Consider the following 14,790-nt stretch of genomic DNA (forward strand, 5'->3'; position numbering starts at 1 on the left):
GGACTTCCCTCTGGCCCTTGGCTCCACGGAACATACCAACTTTGAAATGCACAAGAGCCCCCTGCAGGGGCTCTTGTACATTTCAAAGGCGGAACACGGAAGTGCTTATCGACTAGTTGAGTCAATGGAAATTCCATTGACTACTCGACTAGTAAATTAATCGCTAGTTAACATCCCTAGTAAAAATTAATGCATTCAGCTAATTTAAGTGGCAGGGTTGTTTATGCAAAGTTTGGTATTTGTAGGTAATTGCAAAGTATGACTTTATTTTGCACAAACCAAATCCACAAACGCACACAAACAAACTCTACAAAATATATAGTATATTAATGCATATAAGATTGTTTTTTCTGAGTGAATTAGATAAAGGGGACATGAAAGAAATTTTAAGAGTTTGTATAATATGTATATAGCTAAACCTTAATAATATATAAGTAGGTTTTTTTTAAGATGGCTTATTTTACATTGACTATGTAAACTTATTTTTGTAGTGCACTAACACTTGAAGATGAAAAAAGAATCCTAGCATCTTTGATCAATGGTTTTATAAAAATGGTGAGTACTTCGTATTTGTGATTACCTCAGAAAACTTTTTGTGGCAAAGATACTCTTGTGGGAAGTAGGCCCCTAAATGCCATTGAAATTCAATGGGACTCAAGCGTCCAACTTGATCAGGGTCTGTTGAAAATCCCACATAGTATGTTTAATGAAGTAAATATGCAGATGTTTTGAAGAAATAAAACTGTTGATCTGTACTCGGTATTTCAGGCCTAGTTTAAAGTGTACAGTGCAAAATCTTCTATTAAATATTTTTAAATGTTTTGTAAAACCTGTATGTGTGTTAAAGTTGAGTATTAATGAGTGTCTTGCCTGTCATGACTGTGTGAAGTGTTGCAGGTGAGCAGTGATTCCGCCACCCACACCTGAGGGGCATTAATACAAAATTAAAAACAAAAAATAAGATTTAAAATATCAGTTGTTGAACCCTGAAGCATTCCATTTGAAACTGGCTTTAAATTAGATTGAAAAAACCCCAAATGCTCACTTTTCAAAAAACATTTTTAATTTGGTACATAATAAACTACTGTCAATAAAAAGATTGATTCATTAATCCATTTGTAGTGTGGATTATGTGGATTTTCTGTTAAGCTGATTTTTTGTTTCAAAATGCAACCACTCCAATCCTTCTCTCCATCAGATCCTTTTCTAGAAGTCTGAAAGCTGCTAAGTGTTGTATACTTGAAAAACATTCAGTACATAAAGCGGAAACTATATAGTATTTTAATAAAAATAAAAACAAAAAATGTACTTACAGACTTCCATACAAGTTAAATTATGGAAGATGAGCAAGTTACTTAATTGCAGTTGAGATTCTTGATTGCAACTCTTTCGTAACAAACAAACAAACAAACAAACAAACAAAAGAGAGAGAGAGAGAGCGCGCACTCTAATTCAACACACATAAATAGATTTAAAAAACCAGTGTACTGCAGTTGTGTCATAAGTGTGACTTTTGGTATCTTCCTAATACCAGGTATCATTTGGCCGTGACTTTGAGCAGCAGCTGAGTTTTTATGTTGAAGCCAGGTCAATGTTTTGCAATCTGGAGCCTGTTCTTGTCCAGCTGATTCATGTAAGCAAAATTTTAACTGCAAATACCGGCTTAATTGATGGCGGGTCTTCCTCTCCTAATTACAATTCCTAATGTTTACTGTGTTGAGGTCTGTTTCATTAGGAATTCAGGAGAGGACTTTGTTTTTGCCTTTCTTTTATCACTAAATTTTTCTTCGAGTGTTTGCTTTACCCCCATACTTGGTAGCATTGTAATAATGCAGTGTCTCCCAAACTGTGGATTGCGGACCCCTGCGGGTCTGCAAGGATATTCCTTCTTTATGGCAAGCCAGACAAGGATCCTCCAATTGATGAGCAAGTTATCCCTTTGGCCACTTCTGTTTCCCATATGTTTAATTTAACAGAAAGATAAGATTGCCTTACTTTTCTTTTATAGTCTGTGAACCAACTGGCAATGGAAACAAGAAAACTGATGAAAGGAAGTCATTCCAGAAAGACAGCCGCCTTTGTCAGGGTATGTACCCATGTACACAGATGTTATAACAAACTAGAACCTAAAGCTGTAACTTTTACAGAAGAATGTACAAAAGATGTGCTGCAAGATAAATGGCATGACAATGTTTATCATTATTATAAAGTCTAAGTGAATACTTAAATTCAGCATATTTTCTTCTTAGTGCAGATTTGTCTTTACACCAGAACTATGAGTCATCTGTCAGTTTTTTGCTGACTTATCCCACCCTTTTAGAAAGTGCAGATGTTGCTGGGGAAGGGCTAAGTGGGTGGTGGTGTGTCTCAGTCAAATGATTCATGGCACCTAGATATACAGCAAGTGGGATTAGCTTTCTGGAGAGAGAAAGGATCTGGCTGTGGGTTGATCACTCCTGAGGAAGGAACGTTAGGAGAGAGAAAGCCTTCAAAGAAGTTCTGAGCTAATCTTTTTATTTTATCGTTTTCACTGTTAATAAAGGAATTTGGTCAATTTGAATTTCACATCTTTTGTGGACCATTATTGTTAGGTGGTGGAAAGTTCATATTTTTAAGCTTTTGCTTGAGCTTATACTACAGTAGGTAGTAGTCCTGAGTAGTCCTGTGGCACCCTAGAGACTAACAAAAAATATATAGTATCGAGAGCTTTTGTGGGTAAAACCCACTTCTTCAGATGAGCTTGAAAAGAAGTCAGTTTTGCCCATGAAAGCTCATTTTTGTTAAGCCTCTAAGATGCCACAGGACCAGGACCGGACCGAACCATTCTGGCGCTCTGGGCAGACAGTTTAATTATGCCCTGGGTTGGGGGAGGGCGCATGCACAGCCTCGCCCCCGTGCCAGTGCATGGAACGGAGCTGGCAACAGCAGGATGCACGTGCCCGGCCCGGCTACCGCCGCTGGCGCGCAGCCCGGGGCCACCTGGGGTGGGCCAAGCCTGGCCGTGCAGGGCCCCACGGCCGCGGGGGGAAGGGCGCTACTGGCCGGCGCTCTGTGGGTTAATGCGGCCCCCCACCTCGGACGGCCGCTGCAGGGTGGCCGCTGGGAGCTGCTGCAGCTCGCGATCCGGGAGCCGGGTGCGTGGTGCCTGATGGCAACTATAAGGGGCACTGTGCGCCCCTTTCAGCTGCCATCAGGCGCCTCCCATAGGTTGGCACCCCGGGCAGCTGTCTGGCTAGCCCATGCCTTAATCCAACCCTGCACAGGACTACTCGTTTTTTAAGTTACAGACTAACCCGGCTACTCCCCGAGCCTTTTATACAGTAGTTAATAGGCATAGACATACAATTGTTATACCTCTGATTTAAGAAATTATTTGAGTCATGTTTTCATATATTTTCTTCTTTCGTTAGGCTTGTGTTGCTTTCTGCTTCATTACAATTCCATCTCTGACTAGTATCTTTGCACGTCTTAATTTGTACCTGAACTCTGGACAGGTAGCTCTGGCAAATCAGTGCCTTTCACAAGGTAAGATAGGTGTTTGTTTCAGTTACATAGTAATTCTTTTTTTGCTAGAAAACAGAATGTTTCTCTCTGAATAATATTCAATTTGAAACTGAAGTTTACTCTTTCACGTTTTATTCTTTCTCATGTTGCTATAATCTAAAATAAAATAATTCTAAAATATATTTTTCCAAATTATAACACATTTAAAATTAAAATATCAGAATTGTAGAAAAAGAGAGATCTGATATTTGGGTATTTATTCAATTATTCCTTTATTTTAGTCTCTACTTTTGCTATTTAAAAAATCATATCTTCAAAGAAAGCAGTGCTGTTTCAAGTAAGGGACTCAAACTTGTGTAAAAATAACTTGATTTAAATATATTTTTTTGAGGAGGGGGAAGCTTAGACCAACTAAATTATTATGCACAGAGGTTGACATTCCTGTAAAAACTTCTGGGGAAAGAATTAAAGTGCTTCAGTCAGGTTACCCTAATTATTGGTTGTTGTGTTGCATTTGGTAGTACTAGAAAATATACATCAAAGCACTGAAGGACTATTCCATGAAAAAATACTTTGCTAATAAAATTGTGTCACGTGTCCTAGAGAAAGTATGATGAGTAATGGGAGATGTGAGGAATCAAAATGGTGCTCAAAATGGTGTTGAACTAGTGCTGGAGTGTGGTGTTCTGTCAGGGGCTCTGTTTTACTAGATGTCTTAGGCAAGGTGTGAAACAGAAGTTCTGATCACTTGTGGTTTAAAAAATACCCTATGGGAAGAATGATGAGCGTTAGCCCTGCATTCTGTTCAAATTCCAGCTTGAGCATACTTGCTTAAAAGCAGCTTCCTCTACCTTCACCTAGATAGTGTCCCCCAATCCCTTTCTTAAGCTGTTGTTCAGATTTCCTTTGCATTCTTAAATTTTTGTGATGTTAACCTCAGAGATCAATGAGTTTCATTGCTGGGTCAAGTGCTTCCTATATGCTGTATATGATTTGCATAATAAGAACATAAGAACGGCCATACTGGGTCAGACCAAAGGTCCATCCAGCCCAGTACCCTGTCTGCCAACAGTGGCCAATTCCAGGTGTCCCAGAGGGAGTGAATCAAACAGGTAATGATCAAGCGCTCTCTCCTGCCATTCATCTCCACCCTCTGACAGAGTCTAGAGACGCCATTCCTTACCCATACTGGCTAATAGCCATTTATGGACTTAACCTCCATGAATTTATCTAGTTCTCTTTTAAACCCTGCTATAGTCCTAGCATTCACAACCACCTCAGGCAAGGAGTTCCATAGATTGAATATACACTGTGTGAAGAAGAACTTCCTTTTATTTGTTTTAAACCTGCTGCCCATTAGTTTCATTTGGTGGCCCCTAGTTCTTATATTATGGAAACAAATAAATAACTTTTCCTTATTCACTTTCCTTATTCACTTATTCACCTTATCCACACCACTCATGATTTTATAGATCTCTATCATATCCCCCCTTAATACATAGGGATTTTTAATGGTCTTCTCTTTACCTATAATAATGTCTCATATGTTAAACATTGTTCTTCCCCATATTTTTTTTTATGTCTGTGGTGAAAGCCATAAATTGCATTCCTACGAAAACAGCTTGAGGTGGCTGTTAAATCTCATCTTAGCTTTGTGTATGTGAGAGAGAAGAATTAAGAAAGTGTGTGTTGTGACTATTTTACCTAGGACTTGCTCTGTATGGAAGAGCATCGCATATTTAGTTCATATTGCTGTCATTGGCATTAGGGATGTTAAAGGGGAGCTGTTAATGGTTTAAAGGTGATGCTTGCTGGGTAATGGTTAACTGGTACCCAGGGAACAGTCCCTGGCCCATGCGAGGGCAGAAACAGTTGGGCTAGAGTAGCCCCTGCAGTTGGGCTGGAGCGGCCCTGATCATCCATCCCCCTTTTAATCAATTAACTCATTAAACTTAATGTTTAACCGATTAACTAATTAAATGGGATTTTTACATCCTTAATTGTCACCATAACTTACTATGAAATATAAAGGGGCATTTGAGTGGAGTGGTAGAGGGCAGATGGCAACTGATGAAATTGGAGTGGGCTTTGCATATAAGTTGACAAATCAAATAAAGCTTATTTTGAACAGGTTGGCTTGAAGGATACAAGCACTTATGCATACAAAATGAGTAGAAGACTGACTACTTGTCGTGCTGTGTGTAGTGTTGTAGCTATGCCAGTCCAGGATATTAGAGAGAAATGGTGGGTAAGGTAAGATCGTTTATTGGACTGACTTCTAGTAATGAAAGAGATAAGTGTTTGAGCAGCACTCAGCTCTCCCTTATCTGGCTAATAGTCTGTGCCCAAATATTACTTTTCTGCACATTTCTGACTGCCCACCTAATAACAGGCTGTTATACTGTGGGGCTGTGTCTACACTGGGCCACTTATTCCGGAAAATCAGCCGCTTTTCCGGAATAAGATGCGAGCTGTCTACACTAGCCCTTGAATTTCTAGAAAAGCAACAACGCTCTACTGTACAAAATCAGCTGCTATTCCGGAAAAACTATTCTGCTCCCGCTCGGGCATAAGTCCTTATTCTGGAACACTGTTCCGGAAAAGGGCCAGTGTAGACAGCCCAGTAGTCTTTTTCCAGAAAAAAGCCCCGATCGTGAAAATGGCGATCGGGGCTCTTTTCCGGAAAAGCGCGTCTACATTGGCCACAGATGCTTTTCTGGAAAAAGGGCTTTTCTGGAAAAGCAGCCTGCCAATGTAGATGCTCCTTTTCCGGAAAAACTGAAAACGGAATAGTATTCCGTTTTAAGCAGTTCCGGAAATTCATGCCAATGTAGACACAGCCTGGGAGAAAAGGGCTGTCATGCATATTTATCTTGAAGGCCAGAAGGAGAAAAGGGTGAAATGATGGTGTTTTAAATATCAGTAACTAAACAAATGCAAAGATTGAGCCTTACACCACTACTGTAAGTAAACTTCTAACTTGAGTTTAAAATAACAAGCACAAATAAATAATTTGCATGGGTGTGATACTAAAGGAGGGCTCTCATATAAAAGCTTACAAGAAATGTCAGATGTTAACACCACGGCAGAAAATAAGAGAGAGAGTTTGGTTCATGGGGTATAGATTACATAATGTGAAGGAATTAAGCAAAGGAAACTTAGGTTGTTTAGCTGATGGGAAAAACTGTTTGAGATCTATTAGACTGTGAATTAGTCTCTCAGGAGAGGTGACTATTACTAGTCATTTTAAAACTTCAGTAGGAAACAGTCCTTCACTTGCATAGACAGAGAGTACACAACATATAGCCTGTGATTTCTGAGATTCCATATAAATGCAAGAAAGAATAACTTTTCATCTACTTACACTTTGTCTTCCTTTTTCAGTTTATAATGTTGCCAAAGCTGTGCATTCACTAGTAAGTTCCAGTTACACTCACAAACAAGTTGCGTAGGAAGCTGACTAAGGCTTTTAGTACAAGACCACTGTTAGGTTTCTTTGTCCGAACATAATGTTGCACATATAATCAGGGCAGAGGGATTTAGAGAAAAGCTGGCTGTTATGTCCAAGTACATAGTAAAAACAAAAGAGTTGCAAAGTCAGTCGTGCAATTGAGTTTATGCAGCTTGTTTGTGGATAAACTATGCACAAACCCAAAAATGAAGTCATTTTTCCTGCTGCTGTTTTTCTGTTAATTCATTAGCTGTCCCCATATTTTATATACTCTTTGTTCTTGCTTAGCATATCTTTTGTTAGAAATAAAATAATTTCAGTACCTAGTTTATTTTATCTCTATACTAACAGGGGATGGCTCATTTTTCTAATTGCCTTTTCCATCTTTGAATTACAATATCCTAACTTTTCCACTTCATCTTCATGATCCATCTTCTTCCTCCTCAAGACATCGCAGCAAATGTCCAAATTTCTGATGTGAGAACTTGGGCAACAGGGGAGGGATCACTTGATGATTATCTGGTCTGTTCATTCCTCTGAAGCACCTGACAAGATGCTAGGCTAGATGGATCGTTGGTTTGACCCAGTATGGCTGTTCTTATGATCTTTATGTAAATAAGTATTGTCATTTCACCCACATATACAAATACACAGTGTAGTCATCTTTGTTACTGTTGCAGGCACATCTCAGATCATCTTCTTTGATATTCTGGTCCTCCTCCATATTGTCAATTTAAATTTAATTTTCCTCCCAATTTAAATTTTTAAGCGCGCACAATTTTTGTGCTAAAGTTATACATAAAAATATTAAGTAAGATTGGTTACAAGACCATTTCCTGAGAAACTCTACTAGTAACCTTCCTGAAGTCTGCATCAGTTCCTTATCCAACTTTCAGTTCTCATGTTAATCCTTACCTTCTCCAATTTAACTAATAATTTTTCATGTGGACTTGTATCAAGAGCTTTACGGACATCCAGGTAAATTAGAGCTACTGCATTATTTTGTCTAAAAATCAGTTTTCTTCTCAAAGGAAAAGAGCAGGTTGAGCTGGCACAGTCTATCTTTTGTAAAACCATGCTGTATTTTATCCCAGTTATTGTTCACCTCTGTGTCCTTAACAAGCTTGGAAAGAAAAAGTAATTCCAAGACCTTGCATACAATTAAGGTCAGACTAAAGGGCCTGTAAGTATTCAGGATCACTTCTTTTACTTTCTTAAAAATAGGTACTATATTTAGGCAATTCTCCAGTCATAGAGTATGAGCCCTAACTTTACAGTTTCATAAAAGTCCTGGGTATTGAGCTTTTAGTTTCATGTGCCAGTTCTTTTAATATTCTTAGGTGGTGATTTTCCGGTCCTCCTGATTTGGCCCTATTAAGCTGTTTTGGGTTTGACTTCATTTAGGTTTTGGGCTGTGCCTCGATTATCTTTAATCTCTACCTTATTCCCAGAGTTCAGCAGTTTCACTTCTATCCTGTTTTCTTTTTATTTATATGGCAATAGAATCTTTTACTGTGGGTTTTAATTTCCTTTGCAAATACCCATTTCTGCTTGACTTTTGGCAGTTTTTGCTTTTTTCCCCCTTGCACTTTCTGACCTCCATGAGGTACTTTTCCTTACCGATCCTTCCCATCATCCATTAGTTGTAGATTTGGTGCTTTCTCGGTATGCTACTTCAGCCAGTTACTGCGTCTCTTAGAGCCAGATAATGCTTCTCATGAAGTAAATATTGATGATACTGATTTCTACGGGGCAGGATTGAGGCCTTAATAGAAATTTCAAGAAAAGTCATAGCAGGCTCAAAACTATACACAACTAGTACTGAGTAATGCATAGCAACAACTTTAAAGCTAGTTCCTTACTTCAGTCAATGCCAGATTGATGCAGATTCATTCCAGTAACTGACACTGCATACAACACTGTATATGTTGTTAGTACACTTAGTACTTAGGTCTATGTTCAAAGTGAAATCTTGCAGCATTATCTGCAGTTTTGGTTTAGCTTGACATAAAATTGGAGGAAGAGGCATAACTCTAGGATAACATGTACTGATCTGATCGATCACATGTTGATGCCACAGATGAAGGCAAATCTTTTTAGGGACTGATGACAGGGTGGGCAAAGGGATCAGTTGTCCAACAGCCCCGGCATTTTAAAAGTGCCCAGGGGCCACTGACAGCACGAGAGAGCTAAGGCAGGCTTCCTGCTCGGCTTTGCTCCATTCTAGTCCTGGAAGCATCCAGGATGTCCTTGCAGCTCCCTTTGGCTAGGAGTGGCAGCCAGTGGGAATCATGGGGGTGATGCCTGTGAGCAGCAGTGCATGGAAACGTCTTGGTCCCCCCCACCTAGGTGTTTGCTGTTTCGTTGGCACTGAACCCCTTCCCCCACTTCTATACCCCAGCCAATGTTCCTTCTAAGGCGTGTGCCTGTGTGGGCGTGCATCAAGAATTTGAGGCCTGCTCACCTCCTCAGCAGAGCTATGCAGTGGCTGTTCTGGTGTGGGCCGTGTGGTAGGTGGCTACCCTGCCCAGGAGCAGCAGGGCAGCCACCATGTGCCCTTCCCCAGCGCTGGAGCAGTGGGCTGCATGGCAGGAGGCAGCTGCTTCGGTGGCCCTGGCTGGGGCCAGAGGCAGAGCCACATCTTGGGCTACAGCTGCTCTTCCAGCAGCTGGGGACAGGGCCAGAGCCATGTGTTGCTCAGTGGCGACAGCTCCAGCAACCAGTGCTCCGGCCTGAGCAGGGTGGGTGGCAGCAGTAGCCCTGGTGGCTGGGGCCTGGGCCTAAGCTGTTGCATGGAGGGGTTGCGGCAGCAGCTCCAGCAACTGGGGCCAGAGCCACCACATGAGGGGCAGCTGGGGATGGGGATGGAGCCCATAGCTGGATCCACATGGCAGTCGGCTGCCCTATTATAGGGCCAGTCTTAGGGCTGGGCAAACTGAGCCCATGCCCAGGGTACCATAGCCAGAGGATGAGGGGCAACTGGGCATGGGTGTTGCTGGGCAAAGGGTGTGGAGGGTACAGGGCAGAGGGGCAGTGTGACAGGACATGCTGGAGGCACAGGGTGGGGGTTGGGGGCACAGCTGGGAGAAAAATGTAGGGGTTGGGATGAAGGGGGCACTGCAGAAGTTAGGGCAAAAGGGGCACAATGCAGGATTAGTGGTAAAGGATGCATAGGATGGGGGTGCAGGTGTTGGGGAGTCCTGGGATGCAGGAACGGTGGGAGCAAGGCTGGGTGGGAGTGAGACCGGGCCAAACTGGGTGGTTTTCAGGGTGGGTGGGTACAGGGTCATGCACTTGTTAGTTATGCCTTGTTTTAGTATTTTTTTCTTACATAATAATTTACATATAATTTTGTTAGTAGCTGGTGGTTGCCACAGTGGCACACGTCCAAACAAGCACATGTGACTTCAGTATTGGTGCACAAGACAAAACTCACTACACTCATGGATGGAAAATCTTAGAGGGAACACTGAGCCCAACCTCTTGCCCCAGCCCAGATCCTGCACCCAAAATCCCTTCCAGAGCCTGCAGCCCGCATTCCAACCCCTGCCCTAGCAGGATGAAAGTGAGTGAGGGTGGGGAAGAGTGAGTGGTGGCGGGAGGAGGGATGGAGTGACTGGAGGCAAGGCCTCAGGTAAGGGGCAGGGCAATGATCTTTAGGTTTGTATGATTAGACAATTGGCAACCCTACTGAGTGGGCATGTGGGAGCACTGGCCATGCCACAAAAGCGCAGCTGTCAGCTCACAGGGCACCAACAGCACAGATAGAAGCTTGCTGACCACCAGCCACTGTGAGCTTGTAAGTGGAGATTGCCTATCTTCTAGAACTGGAAGGGACCTTGAAAGGTCATCAAGTCCAGTCCCCTGCCTTCCCAGCAGGACCAAGTACCATCCCTGACAATTTTTGCCCCAAATCCCTAAACAGCCTCCACAAGGATTGAACTCACAACCCTGGATTTGTATGGAGCTTGAATCAGGAACAGAGCTGCGGGGCTGAGGGTACGTCTAGACTACATGCCTCTGTCGCCAGAGGCATGTAGATTAGGCTACCAGACATAGTAAAATGAAGCGGTGATTTAAATAATCGCCGCTTCATTTAAATTAACTTGGCTGCCGCGCTGAGCCGACAAACAGCTGATCAGCTGTTTGTCGGCTCAGCGCGATAGTCTGGACGCGCGGGTGTCGACATCAAAGGTATTTGTCGACCACCCATGTAAGCCTCCTGGGATGAGGTTTACCTGGGTGGTCGACAAATACCTTTGATGTCGACACCCGCGCGTCCAGACTATCGCGCTGAGCCGACAAACAGCTGATCAGCTGTTTGTTGGCTCAGCGTGGCAGCCATGTAAATTTAAATGAAACGGCGATTATTTAAATCTCCGCTTCATTTTACTATGTCGGGTAGCCTAATCTACATGCCTCTGGCGACAGAGGCATGTAGTCTAGACGTACCCTGAAGTCCCAGATCCTAGCTCTTCCCCCAGGTTTAAAGTCCTGATCGCTGGCTCCCAGAGGAGAGGGTGATGAAGCCCCAAGGTGAGTTCTCCCCCACCCAGAGCCCCAAGGTTCAGAAGCCCCACCCCGTTTGGAGCACTTCCCCTTTTCCTGTAGCCCCCTCCCTCCATGCTGATGTCCATAACCTCTTGTTCAGGGATATGGAACGTTTCAGAGTTATGGACAGTCTCCATTCCCAAAGAATCCGTAACTTTGAGATTTTTTTGTACTCCACTTTGCTCTCTACTTGTATCAAGATTGAGTACTGCTTGCTGAGACAAGAAGTCTCCTGATGAGACAAGTAGGGACTGAATTGTTGAACTGCAGCTGCATTTGATGTGAAGCTTGCAGCTTGAGAGTTGTTAAAGCTTAATGTGTGTGCTGGAATTTAGTTTGCCGCACACTTGGTGGAGAGTAGTTACTGTTATGGAGAGGAACTGTTGCAGTGTTTCTACTGGAGACTGCACAGGGAGACAGACCTCTAAACAGGCAGTCTATAAGCATGTAGGCATTATCACTATTATTGCAGTGTCCATTAATGCTTCACTCATAGGCCTTTACTGCACCGAAAGAGGCAGCTAGAGTTGGTTGGTGGGGAGAGTATCTGTTCTTAAAAGTATGTCTGCACAGTAGCAATGCATGGCTTCCTCTAAGCTCCAGTGATATCGATAACTTTTTCAGGAAATTCCTGCAGTTCTTCTCTCAGCTTTCTCTTCTGTTTGAGTGAGCCTTCCTTATTCCTTTACTTCTACTGCTTTCAGAGCAGCACAGATCTGGAGCCAAAGTCTAGAAAGTGTTGTGTGGCAAAGGGCAATATGGTGGAAATAGAAGACTCATACCACCCAACAGTTCAAGATTACCCTTCTAATGCCCACTGAAACCCACAGGGTGAAGGTTTTCTGCTTGCAGGGCCTGACCATGGTGTGATGGCGCGTTGGGGTTTTCCCGTCTCCTGCACCCCCGTAATAGCACGAACAGACTCCACCAGCCAGTAGAATAGAGGGTGTTTATTGCTTCTCCAGGATATAGCACAGCACAGATGTAATCTGGTTACAGGGCAGGCCTAGGATGCCTCAGCCCCCCTTGAGATGGGGGAGACTGGGCCCCTCAGTTCCAGCCCCTTTCCCTAGGTTGTCTCTTCCATGCTCCCAGACAGAAACCTAACACACTTCCAGCTCTGCCCCCAGCCAGGGCTCCACTCCCCTTCTTCCCATTGTTCCGCTCCCTGGGAGATACTGGTCGGACAGGTTCGGAGCCCCCTTGCATAATGACTCATCCCCTGCCCTGCTGGGCCGTGCTACAGACAGCAGCCAGTGGAGATCACTCACAACCCAAGCCTAGCAACCAGCAAGGTACCCACACTACGTCACACATGGCAACTTCTTGAGTTGATGAGAAAGAAATGTATGAATTAGCCAGTTTCCCTCCAAAGCTTACAAAGTCTGGAACTAAAAAAGTTATATCTCTTGCTGACCTAGGCGCCAGGAACACAGCAATTTGTTTGAAAGGAGAAATTCAAGAAGGCCAGTCAAATAATCTATGGCTTAGCCAGGCCCGAAAACAGTGGAGGGTGGAGGAAGCAAAGAGGCAACTGCTACTGTGATGACTGGAGCTCTGGGCCCTTTAAATTGCTGCTGGAGCCCAGCATGGGCTCCAGAGCCCTGGCCAGTGTGCTCCAGGTGGGGTATGGGCTGACTGCCCTGCCCCTATCCCTTCTGCCCAAAGCCCCGCCCCTTCCAGGAGCACAGAGCCTCTCCCCCACCTTGCCCGGGAGTCTGGGGAGTCTGTCAGCTCATCAGGGCTGAGCACAGCATTCATTCTATGTAGAAGTTTATAATCCTCCCAACCTTCCTTGGACTGTGCGATCTACCAAGTATGTCAATAGTATTCCGTTGTCCCTCGGAAGGTACTCAGCGTGGATATTCACGTGGAATGGATAACTTTTTTAATTAAACTCTGCACCAAGGAAAAGATCATCTAAATACCTGTAGAGCCCCTGAATGTCAACTTAGTAAGCAGAATACTGACAATGGGGGTGGACACGTAGATACCCCAGTTTCTGAACTGGCTGATACTTTTCCATAATGGCACAATGCCAAAACCGAGTAACAAATCTTTCAGACATGCTTCTTGTCATGGGGTAGCTGTTTGGACCAAACAGAGATTAAATGTGCACTCTATTATGTCACTTCTTTACGTTTTAAAATTCAGAGTAATATTTAATAACACATCTCCTCCCTCCCCACCTCTGATAGATGTTGCTGCTGTAGTCTCCTGAAAAATGAACATCATTCTTAACTGTAGGTCTCTTACCATTCAGTGAGTGAGTGACAATGAAACAACTTTCAGACATAAGGGCAAGGGACAGTTTTATCCGTAAAGCTATTATGTCCGTGTTTAGCTTTAGGCATAAAATGTTGTGTGAATTGAGCAATCCAGCCAATTCAAGCTGTTATGTATGACTAATTTCACTAAGGGAGTGATAAAAGTGGAAATTGCGTGTAGTACTGGAGTCTTCCAGTTTTACTCAAAGTTATTAGTTTTGTTAGGCGCATCTAAATCAGAAGTACAAAAGTGCGTATTGCCAAGGTTGATCTAAAAGGTCTGGTTTTGTGCAGTTTAAATTAAAATGGAAACAATTCCCCAGTGAACTGCAGTTTTCAAGCTCATTGCAGTCCAAATAACTGGAGACTGTGAAGTGCCCTAAACTGATAACTTACTTTTCCTTGGAGAATGTTGATTCTACGTCAATATTTTATAGCCAAGCCAAGCAGTATGTGTGTCTAGCTGTAAAAGTATTTGAATAAGTAGTTTTGCTGAAAAGATTTTATGGCCTAAGTGTGTACTCCTCTAGCATTAAAATAGGCTTTCTTATTAAGTGTAATAATAATTAGCCCTTACAGCTTTTTAGATATCCTATGGCCTGTAGAGATATGATTGTCCCCAATTCACACATGAAGAAGCTGAAGCAGAGAGATTGGGAGCCTAAAGCCTTCATGGAGGTTAAGGTTAGGGCTAAAATTGGACTACCTGTACTGTGATTCCTTTTTTTTTTCTTTTTTTTTCTTTTTAAACACTGATGTCCCAACATATAGAGCCCTGCAACTCCGTGGATATCTGCTTCATGTCACTGGGTATCCACATCTGCGGATGTGGATGTGAATATACATGGCTCACTTTTGCAGCTATACAATTTTACATCCATGCAGGGCTCTTTGTTGTGATGGTGGTGGAGTATTACAGATTTAACTGAAATCTCTGAAGGTAGATATCCCTCCTGATCATTAGGCTTTTTTCCTGTTCTTTCTAGTCCACAGATAATGGTTTTTCAGTACCTCTGG

The 14,790-nt window shown here is 42.9% G+C and overlaps 1 protein-coding gene across 1 annotated transcript in view; it reads left to right on the forward strand.

The window, feature by feature from the left end:
* Positions 1-14,790, forward strand: part of VPS35L (VPS35 endosomal protein sorting factor like) — a 144,944-nt gene that overhangs the window by 84,033 nt on the left and 46,121 nt on the right. The window contains exons 23-26 of the mRNA XM_006123143.4: positions 492-555; positions 1,535-1,633; positions 2,009-2,086; positions 3,411-3,525. Of these exons, the coding sequence (XP_006123205.2) occupies positions 492-555; positions 1,535-1,633; positions 2,009-2,086; positions 3,411-3,525 (356 nt within the window). The remainder of the gene's footprint in view (positions 1-491; positions 556-1,534; positions 1,634-2,008; positions 2,087-3,410; positions 3,526-14,790) is intronic.

This window comes from Pelodiscus sinensis, chromosome 16 (genome assembly GCF_049634645.1).
Source record: "Pelodiscus sinensis isolate JC-2024 chromosome 16, ASM4963464v1, whole genome shotgun sequence".
NCBI classification, from domain to species: Eukaryota; Metazoa; Chordata; order Testudines; family Trionychidae; genus Pelodiscus; species Pelodiscus sinensis.